Below are 17028 nucleotides of genomic sequence, written 5' to 3'. Positions count from 1 at the left end.
TAACTCCAGATTCTTCCAGGACTCAGGTTTCACCCTAGACCCACTTGTCCAGGCCATGTCTTAATCTTGCCACTTCTTCCCCTACAACATCTCAAAGGCCCAGCCTTTTCTCTCTGTACAGGCTGCCAAAGTTCTTGTTCAGACTTTTGTCCTCCTATACCTTGGTTACTGTAATATCCTCTTGGACTCAATGCCTCCTGCCTTGCTCACCATTACATTAATCCAGAATGTTGCCAGTAGGCTCATCTTCCTGGCCAGTCATTCTGATCTTCCTGCCCACTTCTGCGTCCATCACTGGCTCCCCTTTCTTCAAACACTAGGTTCTTGTCCTTACTGTTGTCCATCAATCAGCCCCACTTCACCTCTCCTATTGAATTTCTTATCACAAGGCTTATTCCTGTCTTTGCTCTGCCAGTGATACCAATCTTGATTGTCTGAAAATCCATCCAACTCGAGTACATACCTAGGACCTGGGATAGGGCTGTACTTGGGCAGCTATGTGGACATACCCTTTGTGTTACTTGTCTGTACAGCGCCTAGCACAATGGGGCCCTGTAAGCTGACTGGAGTCCTGATTGGTGGCACTGTAACAGAAATAATAAAGAGATGGCCATGTAAGAACATAAGAATGGCCCTACTAAGTCAGACCAAAGGTCCATCTAGCCCAGTGGCCAGTGCCAGGTGCCCCAGAGGGAACAGGTAATCATCAAGTGATCCATCCCTTGTCCTTCATTCCCAGCTTCTGGCAAACAGAGGCTAGGGACTCCATTCCTGCCCATCCTGGCTAATAGCCATTGATGGATCTATCCTCCATGAATTTATCTAGTTCTTTTTTGAACCCTGTTATGGTCTTGGCCTTCACAACATCCTCTGGCAAGGAGTTCCACAAGTTGACTATGTGTTGTGTGAAGAAATGTGTGAAGTGTAGTAAACAACACTTCCTTATCTACTTTCTCTACACCAGTCATGATTTTATAGACCTCAATCATATTTCCCCTTTAGCCATCTCTTTTCCAAGCTGAATAGTCCCAGTCTTATTAATCTCTCCTCATATGGAAGCTGTTCCATTTTTGTTGCCCTTTTCTGAACCTTTTCCAATTCCGATACATCTTTTTTGAGATGGGGCGACCACATCTGCACACAGTATTCAAGATGCAGGTGTACCATGGTTTTACACAGTGGCAACATGATATTTTCTGTTCTATTATCTATCCCTTTCTTAATTATTCCCAGCATTCTGTTCCCTTTTTTGACTGCCGCTGCACATTGAGTGGATGTTTTCAGAGAACTATCCATGACTTCAAGATCTCCTTCTTGAGTGGTAACAGCTAATTTAGACCCCATAATTTTATATGTATAGTTGGGATTATGCTTTCCAATGTGCATTACTTTGCATTTACCAACATTACATTTCATCTGTCATTTTGTTGCCCAGTCACCCAGTTTTGAGAGATCCTTTTGTAGCTCTTCACAGTCTGCCTGGGTCTTAACTATCTTTAGTAATTTTGTATCATCTGCAAATTTTGCCACCTCACTGTTTACCCCTTTTTCCAGATCATTTATGAATATGTTGAATAGGACTGGTCCCAGAACAGACCTCTGGGTGACACCACTATTTACCTCTCTCCATTCTGAAAACTGACCATTTATATCTACCCTTTGTTTCTATATTTTAACCAGTTACCAGTCCATGAGAGCACCTTCCCTCTTATCCCATGGCAGCTTACTTTGCGTAAGAGCCTTTGGTGAGGGACCTTGTCAAAGGCTTTCTGAAAATCTAAGTACACTATATCCACTGGATCTCCTTGGTCCACATGCTTGTTGACCCCCTCAAAGAATTCTAGTAGATTGGTGAGGCATGATTTCCCTTTACTAAAACAATGTTGACTCTTCCTCAACAAATTATGTTCATCTATATGTCTGACAATATTGTTCTTTATTATAGTTTCAACCAGTTTGCCCGGTACTGAAGTCAGGCTTACAGGCTTGTAATTAGAAGCCAGGTAGGCTCAGAGAAGGCATTTACTGTCAGAAGGCTGAGTAGTCCTCTCATCTGTCTGGGGCTGAGCTATCAACCCTGACCTCCAGGCCAGGTGTTTCTATATGGAATGTTATAAATGGGCTAAATGTCTCTGTGATTGTTATTTTTGGCTGACATTTTATTTAATTTTCAACAAACAAAACATGGACTCACAGCCAGATGTAACAGCCACCACTGCAGTAACTGGCTACTGACCCTGTCATGTGATGGGGAATTAACTCTTCAGAACCTTCACACAGGTCACACCACTCTGCTGTCCACCAACACCACACACACACACAGGGAATCCCCACAGATATCCCTCTGTCTCCTGTAGCTATGACACTCTTTGTAGGGAATCCCTGTCCACCCCCTGCAGCTCTTAATTTCCTGGCTGTATGATGGGATTGAGGAGTATTGGCAGAGCTGTGTGTATGGAGAACCCAAGACTAGATTAGCTGGGGCCTACAGATTGGAACTGATGGGCACCAACACAGCTGGGGCTGTATGTGTGGGGGGGAGGGGGGGTTAGAAGTCCAGGGATAGGCTAGCCTAGCAGGGGGCCTGGTAGTTGAAATACAGAGGCATCGGCAGAGTTGTGTGTGTAGGGAGCCCAGGGCTGGGATAGCAGAGGGTTCCTCAGATGAGGACTGAAGGCAGTGGCACAGTTAGAATCATAGAATAATCAGGGTTGGAAGGAACCTCAGAAGGTCATCTAGTCCCACCCCCTGCTCAAAGCAGGACCAATCCCCAGACAGATTTTTGCCCCAGATCCTTCAATGGCCCCCTCAAGGATTGAACTCAGAACCCTGGGTTTAGCAGGCTAATGCTCAAACCACTGAACTACCCCTCCTCCCCAGCCCCATGTTCTGTTTGCAATTGCCCAGTATTATATGATCATGCAGGGAGAGATTCTGGTAGAACCTGTGCATCTGCAGGGGCCACATTCATCTCTCATATGTCTGGCCTTTGTAGGTTCAGATTGGGTGTAGTGAGGGTTGGGTTGGTTTTTTTGGTTTGGTTTGAGTTTTTTTGCATTTTCTAGTTCCTATCACCATATACAGTACATTCCTCTGTGCATGTGTGCGCGAGTGTGCGAGACTGAGTGAATGAATGTGTGGGTGTGAATTAGTGTCTGAGTGTGAGGTTACTCCATGCCCCTCCTTTCCCTCTTCCCCCCTGTGCCTCATGTCCCCCCCTCTGTCTCGCACACACGCCCGTCGATACATTTGGAGCTCGCTCGCACTGATTGTTTACATCCTGTCTCCTCTATATGTTTATAAATATATCAGAGCACGGGAGACTCCAGCGAGGCCTGTAATTAGCTGGGCCTGGATTTCCCATCACCGGCTCCAGCCAGGAGCATGATGGAAACAAACTTGTTTAACATGGGTGCGCAGGCCCCTAATTCCATCCAGACCTGTGAGCCTGGGGAAAGGCACTTCCCAGCTCTCGCGCTCTCTCTCCCCCCACTCCCCCCACACACAGTGAGACACACAGACACAAACACACACAAACTGTGATTGAGACACATACAAGTGGCAGAGAGAGACCCACACACAAACTGATTGAGACACACACCGAGTCACAGATGCATATACACACATTCATGCGCCTTGCCTACACTAGGATAATAACCCATTGCCGGCAATATTTCTCTTCCTCTGCAGCCTGCGCCCCAACATTCAGTGACTTTGCCCTCATTCCCTTCCTCAGCATGGCCCATGCTCAATCCAAGCTGCTCGTGTTTAACCTGCCCCTTGGGCAGATCCCAGGCCAGTGCCTGCAGCATCCCTTGATGGCCCTGAAACATATGGGCCAGGCCTGAACCCAGACAGCGCTGCAGTAGATTCCCCTGCAAAGGTCAGAGTGGAGGGGAAAAGACAGTGATGATGGCAAGGGAAAGGGAGCCGAGCAACCAGGCCAGCCCAGAACATGCCCCCATGCCATGAATCAATGGGATCCTCCTGAGAAAGGCTACCAGACTTCCTCAGCTAAGACTCACCAACTCTCTACCCATACCTAGCACCTGAGGAACTCAAATTGCTCACAAACAGGGCCAAAGCCTCCCTGTGCCAAGTCCACTATCTTCACAGGGTGACACTGAGGCCCAGAGAGGGGAGGAGACCTGCTCTAGGGCACAGTGAATAAAGAGAACACAACCTAGCTGTCCTGACTCAAACATTAGGGCATATTCCCTGCTTTTCATGCCAGCCTGAGAGGATAAGAGAGGAGGGGAGAAAACCATGCAGAGGAATTTAGCAAACAAGCCAACCATAGAAACCATTGTGCCCCCTCTACCTCCTCTGCCAGAAGTAAACTAACCTGGCTATGTCTTCACTGCAGAATTAACCACAGTTATCTACTCTGGATTGAACTCCTCTGGAGTTAGCCTAGTTCAAGTGAGAACAGCTAGGTTGCGAAATAACATCCCAGTTGCACAGAGTGGTCATGTTAGCAGCTGACAAGTTGTACTAACTCGAGTGTAACCGATACTCCCTGACTGGTCAGGCCGCTTAAGCTGAAAGCACCACCAAACTCAGTGAAGCGGTTTTGTGTGTGGATGGGACTTGAGTTAACTCTGCAGTGAAGACAGGATCCTCCTATATATGAAGAGAAGCTCACAATACACCACAAACCAATTCCTAAAGTGGCTCAAGTTAATGAGGCACAAAGAACCCTATGATATATCCTGGAAATCCTAGCGCCAAACATGTGTAACTGCTGTGCCAACGTAGACATGGCTACCCAGGAATGGGGCAAACGCAAGTGGGCTTGGCAAACCCAGACCCAGGTACACTCTGCAGTGCAGACATAACCCTAGTATCCCCTAATCTCCATGCTGCTAGCGGCAAAGCTAAGCCAAGTGTTTCAGACAGTAAGTACAGGAAATGTGTGCCTCTGTGTGTGTGTGCATAAACATGTCAGTGTATGTGAATGTGTGCTTGTGTGAGCATGTGAGTATGCACATCCATGAGCAGGGAAGTGTGTCTGGGCATTCAGGTGTGTGTGCGTGCTTATGTGTGCATGCATGCAAGCATCTGCACTCACGTGAATACATGTGCACATGCATGACAATGCAAATGTGACCGTGTGTGCTCATGTTAGTGTGTGCACATGCATGAGTGGGGAGATGTCAGCCCGTGTGGTCATGTGAGCGTGTTGTACATACATAAGTGTCTGAGTGGGAACCTGCCAGTGTGTGTGCATGGATAAGAATGCAAGTGGGAGCATGTCAGCATGTATGCACATGCATGAGTAGGAGTATGTCAGCATGTATGCACATGCATGAGTGTATGAGTAGGAGTATGTCAGCATGTGCGCATGAATGAGCATGCAAATGTGAGCACAAGCATGTGCATTGTGAGTTGGGACCATGTGCGTATTGCAAGCAGGTATATGTGGGCATGGGCATGTCAGCATGTGTGCTTATGCGAGCATGTCTGCAGGCCTGAGCTTGCAAGTGGCAGCACGTCAGTGTGTATGCTCATGTGAGTGTGTGTGTACGTGCATGAGCGTGCGAGTGAGAGCATGTCAGCATGTGTGCTCAGGCAAGCATGTTGTGCAGACATATAAGATGTGCCTGTCTGGATTAGCCCACCTGCCCGTGCGGCTGGAACCCAGACTCTAACAGTGGTCAGGACCTGCGCACTCTAAGCCATTTCTCAAGCATCTCCCCTAGTTAGACCCTTCACATAACGTCCTTTGTCTCTCTGATGGCTCATCGGGCTGGCCCTGGCCCTGTCGTGTGCCTCTACTCACTCACCCATGGCCAGTTTGCAGACCAGTCTTGCTGTTGATTTCAGTGGGGTCAGGTCAGGCCTGGGATGGGTAGGTTCCTCCTTGAGCAAACTTAGTGTCTGGTTGTCAGCCTCAGTGCAGCTGCCCTGGGGATAGCAAGGGAGCAACACTAGTGTGGTCAGGGCTCCAGCTTCTCCAGGTCAGTGTCCTGAAGCCATGCATCTGCATGCGTGCACACAGCATGCACACACACAGACCTTGGTGACATAGTGCTAAAATGTCAGAGCCCTGCCTACCCTAGCACTTGCATAGGTGCTGAATAACTGCAGATGCAACCTGTAGTTTCTGTTTGTGCTGTTGCAGATCCCGCCTCGCACGTGGATTGGAGTTGGTGTGTTTCCATCTGTTTGCCTGTGTTTATGTTGGCATAGGAGTATGTGTGAGTGAGAGAGTTTGCCAGTGCATGCACCTCTGTGGGTGCTGGTATGTGAAAGAGTTTTCCTGTGTGTGTATATAGAGGATGTGTGTAGGGGAGTTTGCATGTGTGTGTGTGAGTTTGCCTGAGTGTGTGTGTGTGCGCGCCAGTGTATGTACATGTGTGCACCAGTGTGTGTGTCTGCAGCTCTCTGTGTGTGCATGTGTGTATGAGAGAAAAATTGCCTTGTGAGTGTAGGTGCAGGTACAGTGGGGAAGGGTTTTAATTTACGGAAAAATGTGCCACTTAGCAGGGAATAAATCCTCCCCAAAGCCAGTCCCGCAAGGAGAGCCCTTTGCATTTCCCTTTGGAGGCTTTTTTTGGTTTGTGGCTAATGTAGCCCAGATGTGCGCAGGGGCTGTGCCCTTGCTATGCCTGCCAAATAGGAGCTGGGTACATCGGTTCCTGTCAGGATCCAAGTGTTTCTGATGAGTGACAAAGCCGAGGGCTTTGAAGCTCCGAGCTTCACAGCTCATTCTAGGACTCATTCCCTTCCCTCCTCCCCAAAGACAGAAAATCCAACTTCACCCAGCATCATGTACTTGGGGAGACAGAATGGGATGGGGACAAGGTTGGATTTTGCTAGACACTTGCCCTTCTCCATCTCCCCTTCCTCTGTACATTGTTCTTCTTCCATTTCTCAGCTTGTCTTTCCCTCCTTAATCCGCCCAGAGATTTTGGTTGTTCCGCACTCTTGGCCAAAAAACAGCCCTTGCCAGCTTCAGACCAGACAGACAGACAGCATGTTTCTGGGGATTGTGCATGGAGAATTCAGATTTCTAGTCCTCAGAGATCTGAAGGGCAAATCCTGCCCTGGGTTTCATTCTGTCTGTCCATAGATAGATTTAAGTCTTTCTGTCCTCACACTTTCTCCCCCACTTTCCCCACTATGCCCTTCCTGACTCACTCCAGCACCTCCAGTCTGGAACAAAAAACAAACACAGATTTTTTTGTTTTTCAAAGAACTGACTCTATCCAAAGGAGGAGAATCTCACCTAATCTCATGTGCCAAACCTAACAGCATAATTGTCAAAAGAGCGAGTCTAGGAAAGTCAAGATTTTGACCTTTTAAGGGCTGTTTTTACAATTTTATTTTATTTTAATGGCAACCTCTTTTCCAGATAGCTTGCAGTGTAGTCTGAAAAACACAAAACCCCTACTGCTTATACAAATTACACCCTCCATGCTCTGGGACTGTTCCTTTCCTTGAAAACATTTTTTGCTCCGCCACAAAGGGACTTTTCTAACTAGGTTTCAAATGTTAAAACTCCAAAGATTAACAACAAAAAAAAAGAGTCATTCACAACCAAGAAAAGCTCTGGAGAATTTTGAAGGGGGAGTGCATGCCTTCCAAAAAGGGGTATTTCCTCAGTATCCCTGAAACCTAGCTTCAATATCCATTAAAAAATGCAGTCTATTTTAGCAACCAAACCCTTTCTCTTTTTTTGGTGTAAGTGCTTAAATCAAGCCATAGGAAGAAAAAATATCTTTCTGCTCTAAGTCCTGGTGACTTTCATTTTCCTCTTCTCTCTGTCAGTCCTGGATTTTAATTCTCCGTGCTAAGCGGCATTTCCCCCACAGTAATCACAAACATGCATGGAAAAGAGAACAAGAGAAAGCAAAGAAAAAAAAACAGGGGGGAAAGTCTTAAATCAATCACAAAGCCAGACAGACGTTTTAATCAAATCAAATTAGAATCAGCAGCGGTTCAGAAAAGAAAAACACGACACGCACAGCAAGACCCCCGCCCCTACACCCCCATCCCCTGCCAAAATAGTAGAGACGCTTCGGTCTTACCTGAAATCTCCCCAGAAACATATAGCATAGTAGACTCAGATTGTGGGGTTGGGGTGGGGGAAGGAAGGCTGCAGAATTTGTTCAATAGAAAACAAACTTTTTGGTTAGTTATTACTCTAAACCCAAAGCCCCAAGCGAATGGCGAAGCCTCACTTTCTCCCTGTTCGTTCTGCCCTCTCTCTCTCTCTCTCTCTCTCTCTTTTTCCTCTTCCCTATTTGTTTTGGTTTGTGTTTGCTTGGGTGTTAGGTGGAAAAAGCTGTCTCGGATATTTTTTTTGGTGTGTGTGTGTGCGCAAAGTTTTAAACATGCTCTCTCGCTCTCTCCCCCTTTCCACCTCCCTTGATTTGCTCTTTTGATTGGTGTCCAGGAATGCAAGAATAAAAAAAATTGCATACACCCTCTCTCCAAGCTGCTTGCTTTTTTTTTTTTTTTTAAATTCAAGTGTTAAGCAGAACCAGGTTGCTTTCAAGAATGTATTTGATGCAATTGTACACAAGAGCAGGCTCCATTCATTTTTCTCTTTTTCCCCTCCTCCCCCCCTTGGCTCTTCAGCTTTGGGCAAAGGTAGGGAACTATGGAACTAAAGGGCGACGTGCTTTTCTGAAAGCAAGAGGAGGAGGAAAAAAAAGAGACATTTTAAATCTTAGAGGGTAGGGGGGAATGCCACCCCATCCACACACACCCCAGATCTTTGGATGTTGCAAAGCTTTTGTTAGTGGCATTTTGGAAAGAAATTGCGAAAAATTAAAGTGTTTCCCAAAGAGTTGTGGGTGGAGGGCGCGCTGGGTGGGGAGGGGAGATGGGACGCAGCAGGCAAGGAGGAGGGGGAGGGCTGGCTTCCCTTTGGAGAAGGGGAGGTTGGGAAAGGTGCAGAGGTCTCCCTACCTGCTCTGAAATCCATTTGGTAAAGCCAAAGCTACACTCAGGACTTGCAGCCCTTCAAGGTAGGTTTGTGATTTAGTGCTTCCTTTCTCCAAGGGGGCTGCACAGAGTCTGCGGTCCTTTATTTTTGGCCAGGATTAATAATCCCATTTGCCAATCCCACTCATTTAGGGTTTGGTTTGGGTTGGTGTGTGGTTTTCTTTCTTTCTTTTTTTTTTTTAAATGAGGATATTCTTTAGCCCTCTTTTTTTTTCCTGACGTGTAAAGCTTTAACCACAAGCTGAAACACCAGTCCCTGGGGGGGGGGGGGTATAAAGGGGGGGAGAGGAGGAGAGGTAGAGGCAGATTGGTTATTCTCTTTTCTACAAAAGAAAGTTTTAGTAGGAGGGGTGAGGTAAGCATGCGGTGCCACCCTGTGTCAGAAACGTCGGCGTGTCAGACAGATTGGGGGGGGCGGTGAGTGAGAGAGAAGGGTACAGTCAGAGAAAGATGGAGAGAGAGAGAGATTAGATAGATGATACAAACTGTCTCAGTCTCTCCTCTCCTTTCTATAATGTTCAGCCCCTCTCTCCTCTTTCTCTCTCTTCCTCACATTCCAGACTTTTTTTTTTTTTAAGTTTTGCCCATAAGAAGAAACCCTACAAGCCCAAAGGCAGCCCTCTTCCCTTGCCCCAGCCCAAATGCTGGACTTGGAAAAGTGATACTGGTTCATTCATTTTTTTTCTCCCCTTTCTGCTGACCTTTCATGGGAAACCAAATACAGTTGATTGTTGTTGTTTTTTTTTAATTGTTTTCTCTAAACAAGAGAGAAAGGAAGCCGCGTGCAGTGGTTTAGTCACCAGCAGGTGACTAACCCTGCTAAGCATTTCACCAGGCGACAGACACCAGAATGGGATGGATGGGGGTGAGTGCAAATATTTTGATGAAAGGAGAGTTGTGGGGTTTTTGGAGGGGTTGAATTCTGAGTCCCGTCCCCCCCACAAAGTTCACACATTTTCTATTTTTCATTCATTCTTTCTTTCTCCCTTTGTGTGTGTGTGGGGGGGGGGGGTTAGATTTGTGATTCATTAATCAGCAAAAGGCATCATAGCCCCATTTCAACACAAGACCTTTCAACTGCATATTGTGACTCAGCACTAGGCTCCAACTTTTTACAAAGTTAGATGCAGAGGCAGCTTTCCCATCTGCTTGGTGGTATTTTTCAAAATAAATGTCTCTGCATTCAAAATCTGAAATATTTAAGAATTAAAAATATTTTGCTAAATCTAAATGCAGCAGAATAAATATTTTCTCCCTAAAACAGGTGACCAATGTCCAAAAAGACGTCATCCCTCCCTCCCTCCAGGAATATTTTATGTACAGTAAATACTTATGTAATATATACACACCCAATGCAAATTTAAATACATTTAAAAGTCTAATAGGTTCAGCAGACATTTATAGTCATCATTCTGTTTCTCCCTTGTTTTGCATTTACACATATATTTGTGCGGGCACAAGAACTACATAATAATATGGGCCCAATCCTCAGTCCTTCCTCGGGCAAAATTCCCATTCACCAGTTTGCAAAATACATACAAAACTCATTGCAGTATTGTGTAGCACTGGTGTCCAAGTTCAGTGAGTTTTCCCTCTCTGAATAACTGCTCTAGAGAATGACATAAAAAGCTTCAAGATCTGTGTAAAAACTCAGTTTTGTTTGGTTTTAGCAGTCTGGTTTAATATAGATGCGTGACTTTTTTTCTTAAAAGATTTGCAAACAAGAATATTTATTTTTTGCATAGTGCAACAGCTAAAATAGAGTTTGTTTTTAATTAGCCTCATTTATGGGACAAGCTTTGCTCTTGGTGTCTCTCTAAACTAGATGAGAACTTTGGAAATAAACTTTGCATTTAAAATAAACTATCAAATGTTATCAAACTTGGTATGTTGGGGATATGGGAAAAGCAAAAAAAGCAAAAATAAAAAACAGACAAAAAATCCCAAACCCTGTTTATTCACATTAGTAAATATTTACATTTTTTTCAAACAAGAAAAGCAGGGAGAGCTTTTTGTTCTGTAGAACAAAATACAATCAATGGATTCAAAATTATTTTCATTTGTCAACCATACTTGTTGCTGTTGTTGTTAAAACTTTACTAGTATTTATACTTTGTGGAAAAGAAAAAAACAATTACAATCCTTTTAACTGGGGGGCGGGGGGAGAAATGCATTCATTTTTCCAAGTTTTCTCTTAATGCTTTGTGTAAAACAAAGGCACTTAGGGACACAATTAAACAGTGCCTGAAGCTCCCAAAAAGTAGTTTAAAATACAACCAGGGTTTTAAAACCTCTCAATATCGCAACATTTTTGTTTGAAAGTTCTTCAACTACTTTTTCACTTTTGTGGTACTCACCACAAGAGTGTGAATAACTCAAGTTTTCTGCCATTTCTTAAACAGCAGTTCTGCTATCATTTACAACTTATGTATAATCATTTATATACATGTGTGTATATTGATTTACGTAACAAATACACAGATTTAAGTGAGCCTATATTGCAATACATACAATGATATTAATATCTACAACACAAACACTGACATATTTATGTACATTTCTGTATTTCTTTTTAGATAAACACAATTCTAAGTGTGTAATGTGTACACATACGCCCCCAATATCCTTATTCCACCCCATGTTTCTATTAGATACACAATATCTGACTGTAGGGAAATGTAGGTTACAGGCTGGTTAAAATGGGGGATTGTTTCCTTTGCAACATTAACAGGCAAAATGTGAGCCCAGAATGCACGTCTCAAATTGTGTTTGTTTCATTCTCAATCCAAGGGAATGCTTTTTAAAAAAAAACTGCTCAGAGCTGGCAGGCGGGAATGGGGCAGCGCGATATGCCACTAGGAAAGCTTTGGAGACCCCCTGATATTGCTGAGCAATTAGAGACAAGGAAATTCTTTTCTTGGCTTCGGAAAACTGGGGGTTTACCCTTCCGCAGAGGGACATTGCACAACACCAGCTTTCAGCATACATGCCTGCCAGCCACAGGTAACAAGAGACAGAGGGAGGGGAGTGGGAAGAAAAGAAAAGAAAAGAAAAGAAAAGGTGCCTCTTTGTAAGGTTCCCCAATTCCACTCTTTTCTTTAGGACTGAGTCACACTCTATACCCCTGTAATACCCGGGGAGGCGGTGGAATCCCCAGTAACCTAGAACAAGATCTCTGAATGTGGGACAGACTGGGGGAGCGGGGAAGAAATCCCTTTATTTCTCATTTTCTGTCATTCAGATGAAGGGGCAGAGGGACAAACAGAGCAAAGGCTGAAGAACAAACTTTGAAAGCTAGAAGCAATCCCTTTCTCAGGCACAGACTGACTGAATTGGGGTCTTTTTGCTTTTACCAAAAGGAACTGCTTCCCAGTTCCAGTCAAACAGACCCTGCCACGATTGCAGCCCTGACACAGGGCAAGAGAAGCTCACTGGATTAGCTTAATAAAATATCTTCTCATCCCAATAAAGCTACTGAAACTGATAGTAACTTTGTCCTTCCTGGAGCCTCTTCCCCTCCTTCACTCAACATAGGGAAAAGTCCCTCCCTGGGAGATGTGGTATCACAGTACCAGAGCTTGGGAAGTGGGGTCACCCTCAGCCCCTCTCACTTTTACTCTGGCTGGTATAACCTGCTCTGAGGATGTCCCAGTTTATATTCAAGCGGGGGGGGGGGGGGAAGAGAAGAGGCTCAGTCCCAAGTCTCTAGGTGAGGGGCAGCACTGTGGGAGAAGCTCTCTCAACTCCTACCCCTGCCTGGCTATTTCCTTTACACCCCAAACTTCACTGCATCAGGGACCCCATCCCACCCCAGACATTTCCCCCACCCCAGACATTTCCCCCACCTTGGGATGCTGCCATCTCCACTATTTAAGCACCATGGATGCTCAACCAGTCCTGTGTAGTTCCTTGTGCATGTCAATATGGGACAGTCCCCCGCCAACAGTGTATTTCTGCCTGGCCTTCTTAATGGTGCTGCAGGGTATTTGGCCTCCCCTTCCAGCAGGCTGGTAGGGAAGCCCCCTACAGCTAACAGCTGGGGAAAGAAGCACTTAAGTCTCCTGTGTCCAGAGGTCACCATGGTGCAGCCATAATCTTAGGGAGCTGAAACACCCAAGCCAAAGGTCAGGTAGCTGTCTGAAGTCTTGGTGCCTTGGGTGCAAGAGCTAGGCTGGAGACTAAGGAATAGATACTCTGCAACTGGGAGCGTGCTTGCCAGTGCGGGCAGATAGACGTTCTAGCTCTGCTCGAGCTAATCCACTGAAAATACTAGCGTGGCCATGGCAACACAGGCGGAAGCTCAGGCTAGACACCCCTGAGAATGTACCCAGGGGGTCGGGCAGGTTTGTACTCAGGTGGCTAGCCCAAGCTACCACTCATGACTCCGTGGTCACACTACTATATTTAGTGTAATAACTCGAGCAGAGCTAGTGCGTGACTGTCTACCCGTGCTGGAAAGCACGCTCCCAGTTACAGTGTAGCTGTACCCTAAAAGGGATCCTCCCCAGCCTTCCTTGGCACCACATGGGGCTGATGCTGCTGTGTTTTGCAGTGAAAGGGCTCTAGGCTGGAGAAGCTGGGGTTCACAATAAACTGCCTCCCCTTGGCTGGGTGGGAAGTGGTGGCTGATGGGGCAGCCATGGGGGAGGGGGGGGGTCGGTTCCCTGAACCCAATCAAGTGTCATCCTGACCCTTGTCTGTGCGGCTGCCTGGAGCAGTGGTGGGGCTGTTAGAGTGGAGGGGAGAGGAAAGCCCTTCCTCACCCAGAGAGAGAGCTTCCCACTCCTCCCCAAGCAGTCCCAGGCGGTGTCTGGATCCTCCCCATTTTGGGGATGTTAACAAGGAAAGCTGGGTCTGGGCAGGTTCCAGCCAGGACATGGCTACTGGCACTGAGGCTTTGCTTGGCAGGGTCTGGGATGAGCAACAGGTTTGAGATGGGGGCCTGCTGGCCCCATCTGTCATGCTAGGCCTCTCAGCAGCCTTGGAGCTGGTGGGCTGGAGCTGCCCTGCAGACAAGAGCTGATGGGAGGGTCACCCCTCCAAAGCCCCGCCCATCTTCTGGGCTCTTTGTGTATCCCAGAGGGCGCTTGGGCAGATTATATCTAAGAATAGGGTAGAGCATCCCTGGTATGTGGCTCACGTGGGTGATACTTGGACGCCCCATGGCCCTGGCTGCTTCAGACTCTGTCTGGGAGAGACTGTTGGGTAACACTGCTGGTGGCAGGTTTCAAGGCTGCTCCCTCCCCTTCCACCAGACCAGAGGCAGGAAGCTGGGCTTCGAACCTTGGTGTCACTTCTCACTGGGCTTTCTCCACAGAGAGCCCTTGGAGCTAGTCAGCTAACTCAGAGTCTGTAAAGCTCATTCCCTGTTGTTCCCTTCCAGCTGGCAGACAGCACTCCCCTCATACCAGTGCGGCAGCAGGTTCCCCCTGCTGCCCTGGGCTCCTTACAATTCCCCCCTCAGGAGGCATTACAATGGAACTCTCCATTTCAACTGAGGCCATTTCAGTCCTTCCCCTTTGGGACCATTACAGAGCTCATGGAGTGTAAGCCAGGACTCCTGTTCCAGCCCACCCCATTGGGATGCCAACCCATAGTCATAGCAAAGAATCCTGTGGCACCTTATAGACTAACAGATGTTTTGCAGCATGAGCTTTCGTGGGTGAATACCCACTTCTTCGGATGCAAGCCAGCATCGAATACCCACCGAAGAAGTGGGTATTCACCCACGAAAGCTCATGCTGCAAAACATCTGTTAGTCTATAAGGTGCCACAGGATTCTTTGCTGCTTCTACAGAACCAGACTAACACGGCTACCCCTCTGATACTTAACCCATAGTCATGGCTCCCATTCTAGTCCCAGCCACTGGAGTGCCAGCCCAGAGTCAGAGCTGCCATCCCATCCCATCTGTTGGGGGCATCAGCCCGGAGTCAAGGCCACTGTTCTAGTCCAGCCTGATTGGGGTGCCAGCCCAGGATTTTGGCCACCATTCCAGTCCTGCCCATCAGGCACTAGCCTGGAGTCACAGCTGCTGTTCCAGTCCCACCTCTTGGGGTGCCAGTGGAAGAGGCCATTGTTTTCAGAAGGCTTCCCTGTCCTGTCTGCTCAATGACAATGGGCTGAGTCATTTCCTGGGGGCTGCTCTCCTCTTTCCTATCCAGTGCTCAGCCCATGGAGCAACTCACAACATCTAGCGAAGGGTGTTTTTAGGAAAGGAGGAAGAGATGCCCCATGCCAACAAGGGCAACTGAACCCGCAAGGCTGGTTCCCTAAGGCACTGATACCTAGCAATGTCCCAAGAGTGTACCAATCCAGCAGACCCAAGAATGGCAGCAGACACTGAATGATGATTACAGACTAGCCTTGTGAGTGGGTGACTCCAAGTGTCCTGACATAGCCCTGTCACCAGATTTCTCACACTGTCTCCAGACTCCACTCTGCATGCAATTCAACCCCATTTTTAAAGCTTCCCACGGGCTCACTCCAAGCAACTATCCACTCATCTGGCACCAGTCTCCTCTTGGTCTCTTCATAGTACTCAGACAAGTCTTCTCCTTTTTGCCTCCTACCTAAAATCCCATGTTCCTTGTGTAGAAGCCTCCGTTGATCACTCTTCCTGACTCTCTCCTCACTTGGGAACATCACAGGTAGATTCTTTAATTGTGAAGCACTTTGGGAGACAATTTGTACCCAAAACACTACACAAAACACAGGTAAGTTCAATGGCTCAGGAACAGCCTCAGGCCCTGCCCACAAGTTCCAGGCCAGCCTTGAAGATAGAGCTTATATGCCATGCAGGGCCGGCGCTTCCATAAGGCGACCCTAGGCGGTCGCCTAGGGTGCCAGGATTCGGGGGGCAGCATTTTGTGCATTCCCCACGGGGCGCAAGGGAGCTTCCAGTTCCGCTCCCGTTGCGCCGCCGAAGAAGCACCTTCTGCCGACGTGCCGCGGAAAACAGCGGCAGGCAATTGAGCAGCTCAATGACTGCCGCTGTTGCCTGCGGCATTTCGGCGGAGGGTCCTTCTTTGGCAGCACGATGGGAGTGGAACCGGAAGCTTCCACGTGCCCCATGGGGAGCGCACAAAATGCCGCCCAACGAATTCTGCCTAGAGCACCAGAAACTCTGGCACCACTCCTGATGCCATGCTGATAGTTGTTCTAGAGACAGACAGCACAAGAACCAGGAGTGCAATGGCTATATCAGGCCCTGCCTGTGGGTTCTAGGCCAGCCATGAGCTGCTCTTCATGCAGATGGACTGTCCACTGGCCCTCCAAGGAGTGGCTCAGTCCAGCCATGGTGATGGGGCTCACAGAATCAGGGATGAGAGCCATGTGACAGCAGGCAGTCTCCAGAGGATGTGTGTCTGAGCAGCCTGCTCCCAGTCTAGCCTGCCTCCTCTGCTTGGCGGCCGCATTGTTTAGGACATTGGTCGTCTCCATGGCACTGGGATGGGACGTCCTCTGCGTGGGAGGAGATACTCACAGAGTGAAGTGCTCCACCTGGCCAGCTTGGCTCAGTGGGTAACTCACGCCCTGGCAGGCTGCCAAGCTCTCCTATCCCTTTGGCAGGCGAGCTGAGCTCCTCTTGCCCGCCCTCCAGGCACCCCACTCCTGGGCGACGTCACAGGAAGCATTGTGGGAGGCTGACCTCACTTTCTGCAGAGCGTGAGTTGCACATTCGCCCTCCAGCGGCGCCACCAGCCAGCCAAGCCTCCCACTTGCTGACCTTTCCATTGGACTCGCTCCCATCCCTGCTCACTCCACCTTCCCTCCCTTTCCCATTGACCCCTCCACTCTCCTGTCTAGGCTGTGCCCATTTCTCCTTCCTTCTCATCAATTTCCCATGCCACCTACCCATCTCTAATGCCTTCTCATCAGCCCCTCTCTCTTCTCTGCTTTGGGCGATAGTTGAATACCCCCGAGCTCCCTCCATGCCGTCATCCCACCCCTGAAGGAGTGAAAGTTGAGTCTATAGGTCCCCTTGGATATGGGAATCAGAGAAAGAAGAGTGGCCTCACAGTGAGACACGTAGGGATATGTGGGACAGCAGTCTACAGATCCCCTACCCCTGA

The 17028-nt window shown here is 47.8% G+C and overlaps 1 protein-coding gene across 3 annotated transcripts in view; it reads right to left on the bottom strand.

Annotated features, from left to right (window-relative positions):
* Positions 1 to 17028, bottom strand: part of CLCF1 (cardiotrophin like cytokine factor 1) — a 51791-nt gene that overhangs the window by 30361 nt on the left and 4402 nt on the right. Inside the window, exon 1 of one of the 3 annotated variants that reach the window (XM_039517939.1) lies at positions 8034 to 8072. The exons of the other annotated variants lie outside the window; for them this stretch is intronic. Coding sequence (XP_039373873.1) covers positions 8034 to 8061 — 28 coding nt within the window. The 5' untranslated portion in view covers positions 8062 to 8072. Of the gene's footprint in view, positions 1 to 8033; positions 8073 to 17028 lie in introns of those variants that run through there. 3 annotated transcript variants of the gene reach the window in all.

This window comes from Mauremys reevesii, unplaced genomic scaffold, assembly GCF_016161935.1.
Source record: "Mauremys reevesii isolate NIE-2019 unplaced genomic scaffold, ASM1616193v1 Contig2, whole genome shotgun sequence".
NCBI lineage: Eukaryota > Metazoa > Chordata > Testudines > Geoemydidae > Mauremys > Mauremys reevesii.
This window is presented reverse-complemented; position numbering and strand designations above follow the sequence as displayed.